Genomic DNA, 19,481 nt, shown 5'->3' with positions numbered 1-19,481 from the left:
AAACAGTATGAGGAAATCCAAAATCATAGGAGATACAGGGGAATTCCTAAGGAAACTATTAAACCTCTTTTTGTAAAAACTTTGAAATATTCGGTTATGATATTTTAGTACATTGCAATTTGTATCCTCAGCTATATATTCAGTATGAAAAAATATTAAGTTTTTGACGATTTTTGCTGTTCTGATTTTTTTCTTGCGATCCGATAAAATGGAATAGGTATGAACCATACCATACATACATAAAACTGAATCGATCAGCATTAGAAAACAAATATTTATTTTTATGTTTCTTACTCACGCTTGACCAAAAAATTAACCATGCTAAAATTGTTTTAGCAAAAAAATATACGTGCTAGGTAGGTTTTGGAATTTTTCATACTGCCCCAGTTAAAAACACACTGTATATTTTTTTATGATTTATTAAATCCGTGTAATTTTAAAACTGGTTGTTTTCACGCAAATCTGGCGAACCATAAACGTGCCTAGACACAGATATTATGCCATAGACACAGATATTAGTTTCTAGAATATGTCTGCAAAATTTCATGGAATTTGGTTGCTTAATATTCAAGTGAAATTGGAACTACGATTGTATGAAACGAGTGACTGAGAGAGCCCTGTTAAGGGGCATGAGACGGGCCTGCCCGCGAAATTCAAATTTAATTTGGTTTGGTGAGAAATTAGCTGTAGTATCGACTAATTTGTGAGAATAGTCGATACTAGAGCTGATTTCTTAAACTGGACCCTTTCAAGTAAAGATTTTTATATAGACCTGTGAGGAGGATACTGCCATTGTCGCAATTAAAATACCATAAGCCTACGTTTGTCGTATTAGTTTACAAATTGCGAAAAACCAAATTAAATTTGAATTTCGCGGGCAGGCCGTCGCTGGACTAAAATTTTAGGTACACTCGGAAAAATAATTCGCTTGGCAGAGCATACTAATGCGCGCGTATGTATAACACACAAAGATACGACCCGATGCTATCCGATAATAGATACACTCACACTTACTACACTCACTCACACTTCTAGATAACCTTACCAGTCGTATAGGGTTGCAAATTTCACATTCGTCAACATAGTTCTGATGGCCGAGTGGTAATAGTGTTGAAGTTCTTAAATATGGCGTGAGTTCTAATCCTAGTGGGGGATTGCTTTTTTATTTTTGCAATTATTTATTTTGTCTTCTTTATACAGTCAAAATTATCATACTTTCAAACAATATAATTATAAGCAAGAAAAAACAAAAATAATAACACTTTTCTATTTTAGAAGTTATTTATTTGTCTTTTGTGCAGTTCATAAATTATTATAATAAGCAAGAAATAAATAAGACGCTTGTCAAAAAATTAACACATCAAGTTAACAGAAGGTATACAAAAGAGGAAAAAAAATTGACATACTTTATCTACTCCTATTACTCCTATAGTAATTTAAAACCAATATCGATGTGAAGTATGCTAAAAGTCGGCCAAGTATGAACGTAATGTTTTATTTACGTTTTGGGTTACTTTTAGGTTTGTGAGATGAATCAACATGTTAATTACTTAGTTAGAAATCAAAATCAATTATAACTTCTAACTGCAATAACAATAATATCACTCACAAATAGAATTAAATTAATTACCTATACTTTATTTAATAATGTATAAAGGTAGGCTACCCTCGTAAGCTATTACTTTTTGTAATCGACTCGTCATGTTAGTAACCATATTCCAGCAAGTATATGCTGCCCCACAGAGACTCCTAGGTTGAAGTTACCACTTTATTCAAAGTATAAGATATCGTTTACCTGTTGTTCTATTATTATGGTATTTTACGTCCATCCTTGTCCGACTCAAAAGATTTTTCATTAGTAAAAATAACAACGTAATTACATCAGTCAAAGTTTATATATTTCATTGCAAGATGAAAGTCTATGTTCCTGGTGCAAACCATTCGTAATATTTTCTTCGTAATGTATTCCGGCAGCAAGCAAATGCTTCCGCACAGTTTGTAGAACAACATTGTGCTTGGTCGGTGTCAACCAAGTTTTTAAAAAGGAATCCACGCTATGCATTGCAACGATTTCTTGGTGGTGATGTTACTCCATCTTATAAGCTGATGGTTTGAGCCCAGGTCAACAATTGTCTACATGCCCCGTGTCTCCGTAGTGACAGACCCACAAGCGCACGGTATTCATCTGTAAATGATTATATCCTGGATTAATACATATGTTACTTTTTATCCCGGAAAATTAATGAGTTCCCACGGGATTTTTAATAACCTATATACACGGGAATGAAGTCGCGGGCATCAGCTAGTATTTACTATATTGGTTACATTGTTATATTATAATGCGTCTGATTAAAAGTATTAAATGGATTAAAAACATTACGCTAACATTTAGAAAATACTAAATACACATAAGTAAAAAGCATAAACATAATTTCAATACGAGTAGGTTATATTTGTTTACTTACCGATGTCATCGATTTCGGTTATGGAAATATTCCGCTCAAATATCAATCTCTGCATTTTAAACAAAGATAAATAAATGTTCCACGGTGGTGAGAAGTTCAGTAGTTATTCAGTGTGAAAAATAACACAATACACCATAAATGAATTCACTACTAAGATCTATTAATCCGCGTGCTCAAGTTCTATTTGACAATAATTTATAAAATAGGTAGGTTAGATTTAAAAAATGGGACATCAACATACCTACACCGCATAATTTATCGTTTTGTGGGCTCGAAACATTTCAGTGATGAAGTATAACTATAATAGTCCTTAATTTTAAAGCTTAAATTCGTCCACATATCTACAGCCAGCACTGCAAGTGAAAACTGCTAATTAAAGTCGTGAATTTTAGACGTTATCTCAAGGTGGTTTAAGGCCATTTTACTCTGACATTATTGTGCTTCGACGATCGGATTCTATCAGCGTGGGTAAGCGGCAATACTACCTAGTGCCTGCTGTGGCACAATCAGCGAAATATGTAATTTGTAATTATTGCAAGTAGGTATGGTGAAAAGAGACCGACAATTCATTAAAGAGAGATAGGTGTAAAATAATAAGTAAACGAGTTATGCACACACATAATACTTCGTTGTGTTGCCTGGTTACCGATTTGTTTTGCTTTGTGTACCTACTTGCTGGCAAAAATGGCAAATGAGTTCTCAAAATGATCATACATTTTGAATTACTCTTTGATTTACTATGAAGCTGTGATAGCCTAGTGGTTAGAACATCCGACTCCTAATCGGAAGGCACACACCTCTAACTTTTCAGTTATGTGCGTTTTAAGCAATTAAATATCACTTGCTTTAACGGTGAAGGAAAACATCGTGAAACCTGCATGCCTGAGAGTTTTCCATGTTCTCTATTATAATTATAAAATTAAATTAATTTAATTTTATTAATTTAATTATAAAATTAAAGCAGCTTGGGATATCATCACGGATGAAACTGGGAAACAAAAAGTGCATAACAATAAATTGGAGCTAAAAATTAATAACCGTATTATTGACTCCAATATTGAAATTGCAAATACATTTGAGAATTTTTTCCAGAACATTCCAGTCATCACTACTAGTTCCCTTAGCTCTTCACCAACAGAAGCCTATGATCTTCTCAGGGCCTGTAGGATAAATACCTGGATTTAGGCAGGATAGGTCACCGGTGGTTTGGAGTCTTCCCTTTCTCGTATTCCGTGGATAGTTTCTTCGAAGCACTGATTCGCAGAACACTTCACTTAATTTTAAAGTTTATGTGATTTTAAGTTATTTACTTAGCGTAGCGTTTTTACAGTTTAATAGCGGGTTTTTGCGTGATTAATTTAGCGTTATATGAGTTTTTTACACAAGCGGCGCGTGGCGTTTTGTACAGCGGGCGTCACGCAGTTAGCGGGTTTCAGACTCGACGTGCGTAAACGCCGGTTCAAAGGTAACTGACAGGAGCGGGGTGAAAGAGCGGGTAATAGGATGGAATTTTATGTGTGCGTGAGTGTTTGTATGTGTGTATGTATGATAGCGTAATTAAATATATAATAATAACTTAAGTAACTAGAGGGCGCTTACAACTTCCCCCGCCTAGAGGTAATCCTCTAAACAGAACGAATTGCAAGACAGAGAGATAAAAATTATAGCGTTAAAAGCGTTTAAATAGAGTTAATAGCAGCCTATTGAGAAGGTAGAGGGCATATCCGAACTACAGGTCTGATGTAGCTTCCGGAACGCGTTCTAACTTTGACTGCTCGAATTATACTGTCTTTCCCTGGATAGAGTTCTTCTATAACTCCTAGAGGCCAGGAAAGAGGATGAACGTTGGAGTCTTTGATTACAACAACAGCTCCAAGACTCACAGGGTTGGATGGAGTATTCCACTTTTGTCTGTGTTGTAAAGAAGTCAAATATTCTTGGCTCCAGCGTTTCCAGAAAGAACAAGTAATTTTAGTTAACAATTGATAGCGGGATAAGCGGCTGTCGGGAATATCCGTTAAATCCTCGACAGGTAAATATTTTGCGGGAGTGAGATTGAGAAAATGATTGGGCGTAAGTGCGGAAAGATCTGACGGATCAGAGCTTAAAATACATAATGGTCTACTATTTAATAAGTTTTCGATTTGAATTATAATTGTATTTAATTCTTCATAAGTAAGGATTTGTGTCCCTACTACCTTGTATAAATGCGTTTTTACACAGCGAACGTTAATTTCGCTAAGACCATTAAAATGCGGGCCGTAAGGCGGGCTATGTTTAAATTGAATACGATGTTCTGCGAGGCGATTTTCAATGAAATTTTTATGAGCATTGGACTGTATGAGAGTGTAAAGTTCATCTAATTTGCGTTTAGCACCAAAAAATGTAGTAGCTCCATCGCTGTATATTAGACTTACAGGGCCTTTGCGTGCGCTTAGTCTCAAAAAAGCTGCAAGAAATAAGTCAGAACTAAGATCTGAGACTAATTCTAGGTGTACTGCCTTGGTAGTCATGCATGTAAATATGCAGACGTACGCTTTATGACTTTTAATACCTCGGCGGCGAATGTGAGTTACAAAGAAAGGTCCCATGTAGTCCACAGCGGTGTGAACGAAGGCTTTAACTTGCGCTACTCTAAAAGCGGGTAACTCTCCCATTTGTGGAAAAGTAGATTGAGGGTTAGCGCGAAAACAAATATTGCATTTGTGTACACGTTGTCGAACCAAGTTTCTGGCAGCAATGATCCAGAACTTCTGTCTGAGTAAAGCGAGTAATAACGCGGGTCCTGTATGCAAATTAGTGATATGATAATAATCAACTATTAGTTGAGTGATGCGGTCTTTAGAAGGTAAGATTATTGGATGTTTTTGACCAAAATTTAATTGCGAATTGCTTAAACGACCACCAACTCTGATGATGTCGTCTGCGAGAAATGGGTTAAGTTTTAAGATCGATTTCGAGCAAGGTTTATTATTTTTGAGAGCGTGAATATCTTGAGAAAAATGTTTATTTTGAACATAGCGAATTATATAAGTTTCTGCAAAATCTAGATCTGAAACTGTAATAGAACCGCGTGATTTTAAGCGTTTGGAGAATCTTAACATGTAAACAATGGTGCGCAATAATTTAGACCAGCTAGAAGAGCGTTCGGCTAAAATATCAATCGGATGATGAGCGTCGGAAACAGAAGTTTCAACTGCTAGAACAGTAATTTTTGCTTCTTCAAAATTTTCATTGTGAGCGTTTACTTGAAAAGGCGTTATGGGCCATCGCGATATAGGATGCGTTGTCCACTGAGGAGCGTTAAACCAAAGTTTGCGTTCTAATAATTCTTTCGGCGTGACTGGACGAGATATAATGTCCGCAGGATTTTCGCGTCCTTTTATATGATACCAATGTTCAGCAGATAACTTTGAATTAATTTCGGTAATCCTATTGGCAACGAATGTATGGTATTTATATGCGGGAGAATGCAGCCATGAAAGAGCTACTGTAGAGTCCGAAAATGCGTAAATGTTATTTATTTTGCAGCGCTTGCTAAGAGTTTCACGTATCAAATCAATTAAACTGGCTAATAGAAGAGATGCGCAAAGCTCGAGTCGAGCGAGTGATGTTTTCTTAAGCGGTGCGACTCTAGATTTTGAAGCGAGCAAATGAATAGATCCAGAAGAATGTTCATCTGAACTTACGCGTATGTAAACGGCGGCTCCATAGCATTTTTCACTAGCGTCAGAAAAACCTATGAGCGTTACATGAGATTCAGAGTTCATACCTACGTAGCGTGGAATTTTGATTTGTTCTAAATGTGGTAATTCATTACAAAATTGTTCAAACTGTTGAGCGATTGAGCTGGGTACTGGAGTATCCCAGTCGAGATTTAATTTCCAACATTCTTGGACGAGAAGTTTCATAAAAGCGGTAACAGGACCTATTAGACCGATTGGATCGAACAGGCGCGCGGTAATCGAAAGAATTAAGCGTTTTGTATAATCGCGTGGACTTTCCTTAGCGTTGATTTTAAAAGTAAAAGTATCGAGTTTAGGATGCCACTGCATTCCTACTATTTTTGTAACGTCTTGAGCATCTGAATCAAAATTAATTGCGTGCGGATTTTTATGAGAGCTAGGAACTTCATTTAGAAATTTAGTGTCATTGGAGATCCATTTGGTTAAATTGAAACCACCCGAGTTGAACATATCGACCATTTCATGATAAGTTTCTTTGGCTTTCTCAAAACCATCGATTGAGTTTATGTAATCGTCCATGTACATGTGATGAGTAGCTTCATTAGCTGCGAGCGGGTACCTGTCAATGCTGTCTTCAGCTAGCTGACGCACGACTCTCATGGCGAGATAAGGTGAACTAGATACTCCAAATGATACTACGGTGAAGTTATAAGTGTCAATAGATTGATCAGTGTCAAATCTAAAAAGAATTCTTTGAAAAGCGTGATGCGCGGGCGATAAATTTAATTGAAAATAATGTTTTTCAATATCTGCGGTTACTGCGATTGAGAATAAGCGTAAATTTATTAAGAGTTCAAATATGTTATTTTGTAAATTAGGACCTACATATAATAAATCGTTAAGCGATTTTCCGGAGGTAGTTCGACTTGAAGCGTTTAGAACGATACGAGTTTTCGAAGTCTGCTTATCAGGGCGATAAACAGCTCTGTGCGGAATATAATAACAATTTATATCGCGTGAAGGGTTGTCTACTTTCGTGAGATAACCTTTGTCTATGTATGACTGAATGGTTGCGTTATAATCTTTACGAAGAGCGGGATTAGCGTTTAACTTCTTCTCTAATTGAAGAAAGCGGAGTTTGGCGATCGAGTATGAGTCACCGAGTTTAGCGGGATCATCTTTAAAGGGTAAGTGAACAGTATATCGGCCTGTTTCATCGCGTGAGTAAGTATCTTTAAAGATGCGTTCACATGCTTCATCATCAGGGCTTATGTGAATTTTATTAGGTACATTTTCTAATGACCAAAAGCGTTCAGTAATTTCATCAAGTGACGGAGAGTCTGTGTGACATAAAAAAGTTTTAAAATCGTTTGAGCGGTGAGTCGAGTTGTGAGCTGCGCAGTCTGCTCTCCCCATCAGTATGTAGCCTAGCGTGCTTTGAACTGCGACTACAGACGAACGAGGCGAGACCACTCTGTCACACCCAAGCAAGAAGGGGAACAGTTCATTACCGATTAGGCAATCGATCGGCCCTGGAGTATGATAATCGTCGTCAGCCAATGGCAATGCGTGTAAATGAGTTAACTGGGAAACATCGATACGAGCGTTTGGTAAGTGGTCGGTAATTGTGTCTATCACCCTAGCGGTAATAGTATAAGAACAGCGTGAGTCAAAGCGAGAGTAAATTTTAAATGTGACGAATCCCAGGGATGTGCTTTCTGTTTGACCAATGCCTTTTACAACTGACGGAGCGAATTTAATTTTCAAATTTAAGCGTTGGCAACATTCTTTTGATATAAAATTAGTCATTGAACCTGTATCTAAAAATAAACGGATAGCGTATTGCGTATTGTTACTACATACATTTACTTTCGCGGTAGGTAAAAGTACAGTAGTATCTTTTGAGTAATTGCGTGAAGAGGTAGTCACCGAAAGTGCTAATTCTGTAGGATTAGTTGGCGGAGCGTGAGGTGCGGGAGGTGGTGCTGTAATCTTTGGCAAATCACTAGATTTATCATTCTGCGGTGGCATCTGTATCGGAGTGTTACTGTCGTTAGCACCATAGCGGTTCGGTGAGTAAGCGGTGGCATGTGACTGTGAGGTCCCGGGTTCATACCTAGGCTTAGAAAAAGAGCTACATAACAGACTGTGATGTGAGCTAGATGCACAATTCCCACATCGACCTTGGCTCTTACAGCGGAATTTTAAATGAAATCCTAGACAGAACTCACAAAATCTATTTTTTCTCACTATGTCTAGCTTAGTTTTAGCGTCTTGGTTTTTAAAAACCTCACACTTGTAAAGCGGATGAGCGTCTTGATTTTTACAGATTATGCACTTACGTTGAGTATTTTGAGAATTTAAATTATAATTATTGTTGTTGCTGACTGTACTCGTATAAGTCTGAGTTTGCGATTTAGGTTTATATGAATTAGGTTTTTTATTTGGAGTTTGAGTGTTAACTTGAACGGAGCGTAAAGTTTGTATTTTTAATTGTTCTTTTAGAAAGTTATTTAAATCGGAAAAAGTAGGTATTTTAATGTGTTTATGATTTTGTTCAAATAATGAGACAACATCTTTACTTAACTTTGAGAGTGCAATGTGCGTAATCATAAAGTCTGATAAATCTGGTATTTCTAGGCGTTGCAGTGCCGCTTGCGCGGAACAAAATTGATCAATAAAAGATTCGAGCGGTTGATTTTGTTTGCAATTTAAAATCGTATCTATGTATTGAGTAGCTTGCACTCTAGTATCTTGATATTTCTCTAATAATGCGTTCCATATAATAAGATAATTCTCAGAGGTGGGTGGTATACCAGAACAAACCAAAAGCGCCTTATCAGTTAAGCAACTAACTAAGTATTGGACTTTCTGTACGTCAGTGAGTCTATTGTTGTTATGTATTAAGTTCAAAAAGTTTTCGTAAAAGACAGTCCATTTTGACGGACAGCCATCAAATGTTTTTAAATTCAGTGGAGGTAATTTTTTATTTAACAAACTGTATTGGTTGTCAAACTGTGACACAGCGGATTCACTTTTAATTTCATTTAGAGTATATTGAATTTGACAGTATAATGTGTCAAATGCGCCTAGCGGGGCATAGTTCGGCGTATAAAGAGGGTCATGTTTCAAATAGGCTGAAATTAAATCGTCTATAACTATCGCGAAATCTTGACGTAATTTTTCTAAACTTTGAACGCGAGACAAGAAATTCGTTTTGTTCACAGGATCACTCACCTTCAGACTTAAATCATATATTTGTTGAATTGATAAAAACAAGAATTCTTTCTTAGCCTCTAATCTAACAATGGTTTCGTTAGATTTCGACATTCTGATATCTGATATGCGAAAATAAACGTTATTTCAAGCGAATAAGACTCAATACAGGCGAATTAATATTTCGATATAATTTTTATAATGAGTTAGTTGTAGGTAGATATAAAAAGTTTTAATCTTTAAATATTGAAAAATATACATAAATAATTATATATAATGCGTTAATATAATGTAATGCGTGGATCTAAACATAAATATGCGTAATTATACAAGATTTTTGTATATTTTTGTTAGCGGCGGTACCTATGTTCCGAACGTAATTCTATTGCAATGAATATTGAAATATACAATAAATAGCGTGTTTAGTGTTGAATTGTATATGAATACGATTGTAGGAAGAGAAATAGGATACGGTGCGATAGGACCAGAGAAATTGTAGGATAAATACCTGGATTTAGGCAGGATAGGTCACCGGTGGTTTGGAGTCTTCCCTTTCTCGTATTCCGTGGATAGTTTCTTCGAAGCACTGATTCGCAGAACACTTCACTTAATTTTAAAGTTTATGTGATTTTAAGTTATTTACTTAGCGTAGCGTTTTTACAGTTTAATAGCGGGTTTTTGCGTGATTAATTTAGCGTTATATGAGTTTTTTACACAAGCGGCGCGTGGCGTTTTGTACAGCGGGCGTCACGCAGTTAGCGGGTTTCAGACTCGACGTGCGTAAACGCCGGTTCAAAGGTAACTGACAGGAGCGGGGTGAAAGAGCGGGTAATAGGATGGAATTTTATGTGTGCGTGAGTGTTTGTATGTGTGTATGTATGATAGCGTAATTAAATATATAATAATAACTTAAGTAACTAGAGGGCGCTTACAGGGCCAATGTCACTGAATGCGGTGTGTTGTTTAGGTTTGAATACGTTACTCCATATGACATTGTTAAAGTGTTCAAATCTTTACAAAGCAAAAAAACCGGAGATCTGTGGGGAATATCAGTAAAAATAATTAACAATATTATTGATATTATTGCGCCATATCTAGCCTTAATTTTTAATGAGTCTGTGGATACAGGCGCTTTTCCAGATCTCATGAAATGTAGTAAATTGATACCTCTTTTTAAATCGGGTAGCAAAAGTGACCCAAACAATTACAGGCCAATTTCAATTTTGCCAACACTGAGCAAGATATTTGAGAAAATCATGCTCAACCAACTGCTTCAGCATTTCAATTTAAATAAGCTACTCCATTCTGAACAGTATGGCTTCACTAAAGGTCGATCAACAACCGACGCGGCCGCAATGCTGTTAAAGCATATATTCAATGCGTGGGAGGGGTCACAGAATGCCATTGGTATTTTCTGTGATTTATCCAAGGCATTTGATTGCGTTGAGCACGAGACTCTTTTAGTTAAATTGAGCCACTATGGAATCAAAGACACTGCGCTTGGTCTCATTGCGTCCTATCTTAGTGATCGTATTCAAACAGTATGTGTGAATGATGTGAAGTCATCCGGATCAGCCTCACTAATGGGTGTTCCTCAAGGCTCTATTCTAGGTCCTTTCATGTTCTTAGTATACATAAACGATTTACCATATGTAGTCCAAAATATTTGCGATATCGTACTATTTGCTGACGATACGTCTTTGATTTTTAAAGTCGATAGAAATAAGGACAATTTTGACGATATAAATGGTGCCATATCTCAGGTAACTCACTGGTTTACTGTAAATAATCTACTTTTAAATGCAAAAAAAACTAAGTGTATTGAATTCGCACTGCCCAATACCAAGAACACAAGTAACATTAATTTAATGATAAATAATGATATTTTGAAAATGGAAGAGACTACTACATTTTTGGGGATAACCTTAGATGCGAAGCTGCAATGGGGCACCCATATATCAACTCTTGCTGGCAAACTAAGCTCTGCTGCTTACGCGGTTAGAAAGATTCGACAATTAACTGACGTGGAGACCGCAAAGATAGTATATTTTGCTTATTTTCATAGTATTATGTCTTATGGAATCTTAATATGGGGTAGAGCGGCAGATATTGGGAGAATTTTTGTATTACAGAAAAGGGCAATACGCGCAATTTATAACTTAAAACCACGCGATTCACTTCGAGAAAAATTTAAGGAAATAGGTATCCTTACCGTAGCCTCTCAATATATTTACAACAACATAATTTTTGTAAGACAAAATATTCTTAGTTACAAGAGGGTTGGCGATCTACACAACAGGCTGACTAGACACCGTAACAGGCTTGCGACTCCTACGCTCCGTCTCAGGAAGGTCCAAAAGTCATTTGTGGGAATGGGTATAATCTTCTATAACAAAATTCCTCAGTCAATTTTGGACTTGCCTTTACACAGGTTCAAAAAATCTATTAAAAATATGCTCCTGAGAAAAGCATATTATACTATCGAAGATTATGTAAATGATAAAAAAGCGTGGATTTGAACTTCGATTCGCTCCAGCAATGCGCAGGACTTCAATTGCTTTTATACATGGCATAATATTGTATATCAAATCTTTGAAAAGAGCAACCGCCGAGTTTCTTGCTGGTTCTTCTCGGTAGGAAAGGCATTCCGAACCAGTGGTAGATGCTTTTGACGATTCGAAAGAACTTGTAAAAGTCTAATTGAATAAAAACATTTTGAATTTTGAATTTTTTTTTTTGAATTCTAAAGTGTGCCAATCCGCATTGGCCAGCGTGGCACAAAGGAAGTGAGCCAGGAAGAGGCCCGTGCTCAGTAGTGGGCCGGCAATGGGTTGATCATCATGATGCACTATACTGCGCTTGTCTGTCTTCAGATTTGACGGTTCCACGGCTGCTAGTATACTTGTTGGGGAAGTTCACCATTTCAACTGTGATGACATCTATGTACTTGTACACATCAGAACTGTATCCTACAGAGTTCAGGCATTCGTTACTCGCCTTCTCTTCCATGGTTGGTCGGATCGGGTCGGTAGTTGCACCCCTAACTCCAGTTCTTGTAAGTAATACAATAAATTTAAAAAATTAATTAGATAAATAAAAATATTTTTTATTCAATTCGATTTTATACTTTTTAGGGTTCCGTACCTCAAAAGGAAAAAAGAACCCTTATAGGATCACTTTGTTGTCTGTCTGTCCGTCTGTCCGTCCGTCCGTCGGTCGTGTCTGTCAAGAAACTAGGGTATAGGGTACTTCCCGTTGACTAGGTCAATCATGAAATTTGGCAGATAGATAGGTCTTATAGCACAAGTAAAGGAATAAATCCGAAAACCGTAAATTTGTGGTTATGTAGTATCATATGAAATGGCTTTACCTGTACATTCTAAAACAGATTTTTATTTATTTTTATGCATAATAGTTTTCGATTAATCGTGCAAAGTGTCGAAAAAAATACCCGAGTACGGAATCCCCGGTGCGCGAGTCAGACTCGCACTTGGCCGGTTTTTTTACCGAAAGAGCAATTTGCCGTATGCATTTGCATGTACGTGGAACAAGTCAAAAGAAAAATTAGTAATTGATTTAAAAATTTAGAGCACAAAGTGACAAATTTTATTATTTCAGATGGACTATTGGCATGGGATCCCCTCATTCATGTTCGCCGGTATGGCCATAGTATCAGCACTGTTGGTGTTCACCCAACCAGAGACGCTAGGTTTGAGACTGCCGGATACTCTAGCCGAGGCCGAAGCTATAGGAAAGCCAGTGAGGACGAATGACGAATCTGTGAAAAGCTGAAAGATAAAAAATTATAATATCGTAGTACTTAATAAATAAATTTGTGAAAACATTATTATGTTAAATAGTGAAGTAAATAAGACTGTCGTAGAAAATTAAAGTAATTTTTAAGAAACTATTATCTGTCGTTAATAAGTAAGATAATATTTATGAGTATACTCGAATCAGTAAGATTTGCAAAGTATAAGAGGATTACTCGAAAAATATGTCGTTACTAAAATCAATAATTTTCCAGATATATTAATGTATATTGAAAACATTAAAAGATTATGCAATAAATGGATTAAAAGTATTTAACTCGATAAAAAAGGATTTAGAATAAAAAGTCATTTTAAAAGCAGATCAATAAATAAATAATTTGGATCTCAATATAATGAACGTAACAATATCTTGAGAAATTCAGATTTTTCGGGTTTCATATTATTAGTTCAATTCAATTTCCGAAGGTGTGTCAACTAGGCACAGATTGTTTTGTCAGAAAAAGACACTGTTAGAACTGTTATGCAGAAAATATATACTCAAACGACAAGATGAAAACAGAGATGGGATAGATATAAAGGGTCGTGTATAACTGACGAGCAAAATATTAATACAATGTAATAAATGTAATGTGAATAGACTGCAATTATTAATCATCTATATTACAGTATTAATTTTTCTGCAAATTGTTGTTTTTTAGCTTGTAAGAATTAATAAAATGACCAGTGTTGAAACATTTTTTTCATTTTAATTCGTGCCTATTCTCACTTTTCATAATAATAAATTACGTTTTGTTCGTGTTTAAAAACTACGAGTAAGAAAAGTGTGTTATTTTAATAACATACTTTTACAAACACACAAATCTAAAACACCGATATTAGTTTCTAGAATATGTCAAGAAAATAAGCAAAATTTCATGGACTTTGGTTGCGTAATATTCAAATGAAATTAGAAATACGATTGTATGGAGTAAGTAACGGAGAGAGCCCTGTTAAACAATTATAGGTGGATACAGTCACAAAAATAACATAGTCTCGGTTAAACTGCTTCCGATTTGATAAATATTGATAAGTTCTCGGGTTAACGGTCGAGACGGAGATGGGCATTCTCATTACTAAGATTAATCGTGAATATTTATATGTATATTTAGTAGTGCGCGTAGCTGGTAGCGTATTCTTTATCGAATTGAAACACGTTAAACTAAATGTTGAAAGATCAGAAAAGTGATGTGGAAACACAATTACATAATAAAATAAATACAGACAACGGTAAGACAACAGAAGATGGAAACCCTTTGGACCTTGATGATGTTTTGACGAATGAGTTGGGGCAGTTCGGTTGGTTCCAACTGCGCAACATTCTTCTGGTTGCTATACCTATTGTGATGGCTACTTTCTCGAACGAATACGTCTTCTCAGCAGCTGATACACCTCACAGGTAATACTAAAAAGAAAAGAATGAATAAAAATATATTCATATAATATAGCGGTGTGTCAGGTAAAGCTAATAAAAATGCTTGATGTGTGTTTTCATTTTAATTTTTAACCGACTTCAAAAAAGGAGGAGGTTCTCAATTCGTCGGAATCATTTTTTTTTTAATGTATGTTCCCCGTTTACTCAAAGGCCCGATTTTGATTTTTTTTCCAAAGGGTATACTGTGCAGGTGGTCCCATATAAATTTGGTGAAGATCTGATGAATATCTTCGGAGATGGAGAACAGAACTCCTCAATGGATAAGAGCAAATTGCTCGCGATCAATGTAATAGCTTAGTAAACAGTAGGGTTTTAGCTGGGTATAGCATAATATTATAGTACAGTGGGGCCACTAAAAATTGTAAAATAAAAAAAATTCAAAAGAAAAATAAAACCGACTTCAAAAACCACAAACACTAAAAAGTAAAAAATAATTTTTGTTTAGCTATACGTGTAATGTACCTAGGTATGAAGTCGGGCGAGCTTCACACTAAACAAAAAATATTTTTTTACTTTTTAGTGTTTGTGGTTTTTGAAGTCGGTTTTATTTTTCTTTTGATAGTCATTCAAAACTTGAATGTGTGCGTCAGTAAGCTCTGAACTGGTCAGGTAAAGCTAATAAAAATGCATGATAGTAGTTGTTTTCAATTTAATTTTAGTCATTCTAAACAAATTTTTCTAGATGTCGAATCCCAGAATGCGGGGAAATTGGCAAGTCGCATGATTACTACCCTGAATGGATCATAAACACAATACCAAAGACTGATAAAGGATTTGCTGGTTGTCAGAGGTATTCTCCGCTGGATGTGCAAAGTAACGGAACCTTGAGTTATTGTCCCGCCACCCTATTTAATAACTCAAACACCATTGCTTGTGAAGGATTTGTATACTCCCATAACAATACAGTTGTATATGAAGTTAGTATCTCCATGATGATAAATATAGACAGTATAGATTTTCGACTGTTCTATTAAAAGTTCATACTTGATTAATTTTGCATTTTTTTAGTTCGATCTTGCATGTCAAGATTGGCTGCGGGCTCTCGCAGGAACTTTAAATAGTATAGGTACTCTGCTGGTATTACCTATAACTGGCTATATTTCGGATCACTTCGGTCGAAGGTTTGCCCTTGTCATAAGTGTTCTTAACCTGGGCATTTTTGGTCTCATCCGCGCGTTCTCCGTCAACTACACAATGTACCTGATACTTCAAATTTTGCAAACTACTCTTGGGGCTGGAGTTTATAGTACGGCTTACATTTTTGGTAAATATCACTAATATTATATTATATTTTACTATCGTGTTTATTTAAACTTTGCTAAATATTAGGTTTATTTATTTTTAGCTACAGAGCTAGTTGGCCAAAAGTATCGCGTCGTCACAAGTGCTACATCATCAGCACTATTCGGTCTCGGTCAGGTAATTCTTGGCAGCGTAGCCTGGCTGATACCACCTTGGCGTTCCATGCTAATGGCACTAAATATTCCTTGCTTGTTGATAATATCTTATTACTGGTTGCTCTCTGAAAGCTTACGATGGCTACTTTCGAAACACAAGTTCTCTGAAGCTAAAGATGTACTGCAGACTGTTGCAAGATTAAACAAAACAAATATCAGTGATAAATCCTTGAGCACTCTATTGAAGTCATCAGAAAATTCTGTCACTGCTCCTAAAGTAAGTTAATTTTACTATTTGATTGACTTTTTAATGATACAGTTTTTGCTAATTCGTTTTTCTATATCAATTATTACCAAATTATCAATAATTATATTTGTTATTTTTCATTGTACACTTTAGCATCTTATTTTGTTTTACTACTATTAAAAATATTTTTTGTTTTTTAGTTTGAAGGCCCTGGATTAGTGCGTACTATAATAAGATCACCAGTTTTACTGAGAAGAGTATGCACCACGCCCATTTGGTGGATCACTGCCATCTTCGTCTACTACGGACTGTCCATCAACTCTACTGGCCTCTCCGACACCATACATTTAAACTATATATTGACATGTGGTGTAGAAATACCTGGATTTTACACAGCAGTTTTGGTCCTGGATAAAATTGGTAGAAAAGCAACCATATCATCTTGCTATTTAATATGTGCTATATGCAACATTGCCTTCGTCTTTATTCCTAGTGGTATGTACTAAAAGATATTTAATAATAAGATTGTAAGATTTTTTTGTTACAGTTTAAATAAATATGCTTTAAAAAACTAAATTCCATGTACCTATCACGTGCACAAATCTTAAACGTGAGCTACTGATGATACCCATAGTATCATAAAGGTCAATACGGTTATATCGTTGTGATTAAACAAAGTTCCTTACATTTTCGATAGAAGCGTAATATAATATATCTAAAGTGTAACATGTATATCCGTATTCATTTGAAGCATCTGTAAAATTGAACGGTCTAAGCTTCTACTTACGATTAATTAGTTTTTGCAGAGTTTAATTATTGTTCATTAAATTGTCTTTGTTTATTTCAGAAATGACCGTTTTTCGACTTATAATATATTTGTTGGGAAAGTTTAGCGTTTCAACTGCGATGACATCTCTATATTTGTTTACCTCAGAATTGTATCCAACAGAATTCAGGCATACGTTACTTGCTTTTTCTTCTATGGTTGGTCGCATAGGATCCATCACGGCACCCCTTACACCAGTACTTGTAAGTATAACCTTCAAGAATTACAATAATTCTTAAAGTTGGGCAAAATATCAATATACTTGCATATTTCAGAAGGACTACTGGCACGGGACTCCATCATTCATGTTCGCTGGTATGGCCCTACTGTCAGCACTATTGGTATTTACCCAACCAGAGACGCTAGGTATGAAGCTGCCAGACACTTTAGCTGAAGCTGAAGCAATAGGAAAAATAAAATCAAAAAATGATGATGCTGTAAAAATGGAAACATTAGTTGTGAAGGAATAGAGTGAAATGACATTTTTAGACCAGTCTGACCAGCGCGTTCTACTTGTCCGTAATTTGATTTCCGTCCAGTGTGATAGCAATGGACCTAACTCAACAAAAACAAAATGAAGCGCAATCGTAAATGTACTTACTTAATTAAAGCATCGCTTTAACATCGATAATAAAAAATTACACAAATGTTTAATAATAAAGTTGGTACAGACCTTGAAAGACTAAATATTTAGAAATGACGCGTTTTAAAATGACAATATTTTAATATATTATATTAGGCTCCTATGACTAGGACAGAATGTCCTGGGCTCAAATACTTCGGGTCAAGATAAAATTGTTTTATTTTTACACTGCAACCAAACTATGACGTTAACGTTTCGACATCTTTTGAAAAGAAGATTAAAAATACCGTCAGGTTCACTCAATCTTTCTCGAACGATTATTGATTATTGATTAATAGCATGTTAACAATGCCATTATGTGATTAATGTAACGTGGTCACGACCCTCAGCAATGAGGATTACGAGGGAGAGAGAATTTAACAAGTTAAAAGGAACTAATAAAGCAATCAGCGTTGCTTTTGTTTAAATCTCTGTCTATTTTATCTTTATCATAATTTTATTATGATTATTTGCAAATCATAAGCAACTGTAGCAAGCCGAAAACCAACGTCACATTTTATTACAATTTTACTACTGATAATAAATACCTACTCCTAGTAAGTAGGTGTAAAGTTTCGAGTCGCCTTACTTTTGAAGGAAATTTTGAGTATTTAAAAAAATTAGGAAGTGTATGCGTTGATGTTAGCGGAATCCTATCACTTTTAGTTTTCTTGCCGTAGCTAAGTCTTGGCGGTAACGTTGTGGTGCTGGTTGCAAAGTATTACCGGGCAAAAATGGCATAATTAAGTTTCATCATTGGAATAAATCATTACTGGAACAAAATTTGAGCATCCCGATCCCACAGCTTCTCTGTTCAAATGCGAAGCCAGATGGTCGAGAAGATGAAGCTTAATATAGGAGTGACGAAGCTACTCTGCTGTTATAGTCCATTTAAAAAATTTGATACACTTAGGTCTCCTGCTAATGACCTAGTGTCGAATAGCGATCTTGCGTCTTTTGAGAAGAAATTTCAAGAAAGTCTTTCTGTAAATATCTGTATTATTAAGTACAAAAATGGTGGTTCTATATAGTCGTAGCGGTTTATGGTAGGTGCTAAGTACTAACAGAAAGCTTATTTTAACATAGGTCTACTGTTTATGATGACCACTTTTCAGATCTCCAGGCCCAAAATTGCATTGTCTGTCAGTCAGTCACGGTACGTACCTACGGTTCAAGTGCGAAAAATATCGAAGAAAAGCACTTGTAAAAGTTTCTTCCATTAAAAATCTATTCTAGTCTATTATCATTTTCTTTGTCAGTAACCTCTAAATAGTAAAATATATTTTTTGAAACATTATTTCTAGACTCGGTCTAAGCTTTTGACACCGTATCGATCCCAGTCTCAGTAATGTTTAAACATGTCTCATGGAATTCGAAGCAACCAGCTTTCACACTTAGAGAGTTATTTGACAGAAAGAACCGAGTTTGTCAAGGTACAATTCTTACACAAGGTATAAATATTACTAATCACACATAGCATGCCTCAGGGCAGTATTCTTCGCCTTCGCTTCGATCATTGTTCTGCTTCAAATCTTGCAAATCCTGTTTGTATCTTATTGATATTATTATGCTCTATACATTGTATAATGGACAGTCCGGAATTTTTTTATTCTAGTGAATCCTTTCTAACACCGACATAATTTATTGTTTATTGGATGAGTTTGAACCTGTATTTTGTTCGTTTCATACATACTAATTTCACTCTCTTTTCACTCAATCTGCCATACTGTACGGACGACTTCGCTGTCAATTGTTATATTAATTGTTTTGCAAAGTAT

At 35.7% G+C, this 19,481-nt stretch overlaps 2 protein-coding genes across 2 annotated transcripts in view; both read left to right on the top strand.

Annotated features, from left to right (window-relative positions):
- Nucleotides 1–13,875, top strand: part of LOC123870275 (organic cation transporter protein-like) — a 28,115-nt gene extending 14,240 nt beyond the window's left edge. The window contains exons 6-7 of the mRNA XM_045913505.1: nucleotides 12,241–12,422; nucleotides 12,986–13,875. Coding sequence (XP_045769461.1) covers nucleotides 12,241–12,422; nucleotides 12,986–13,159 — 356 coding nt within the window. The 3' untranslated portion in view covers nucleotides 13,160–13,875. The remainder of the gene's footprint in view (nucleotides 1–12,240; nucleotides 12,423–12,985) is intronic.
- A 363-nt stretch (nucleotides 13,876–14,238) lies between these two features.
- On the top strand, nucleotides 14,239–18,503 carry LOC123870268 (organic cation transporter protein-like). Its single transcript, XM_045913497.1, has 7 exons — nucleotides 14,239–14,575; nucleotides 15,294–15,528; nucleotides 15,620–15,875; nucleotides 15,957–16,285; nucleotides 16,456–16,750; nucleotides 17,103–17,284; nucleotides 17,357–18,503. The coding sequence occupies exons 1-7, from the start codon at nucleotides 14,343–14,345 to the stop codon at nucleotides 17,549–17,551; spliced, it is 1,725 nt and encodes a 574-aa protein (XP_045769453.1). The 5' UTR covers nucleotides 14,239–14,342; the 3' UTR covers nucleotides 17,552–18,503.
- The last annotated feature ends 978 nt before the right edge of the window (nucleotides 18,504–19,481 follow it).

The sequence above is a fragment of the Maniola jurtina genome, chromosome 12 (assembly GCF_905333055.1).
Source record: "Maniola jurtina chromosome 12, ilManJurt1.1, whole genome shotgun sequence".
In the NCBI taxonomy this organism is placed as follows: domain Eukaryota; kingdom Metazoa; phylum Arthropoda; class Insecta; order Lepidoptera; family Nymphalidae; genus Maniola; species Maniola jurtina.
This window is presented reverse-complemented; position numbering and strand designations above follow the sequence as displayed.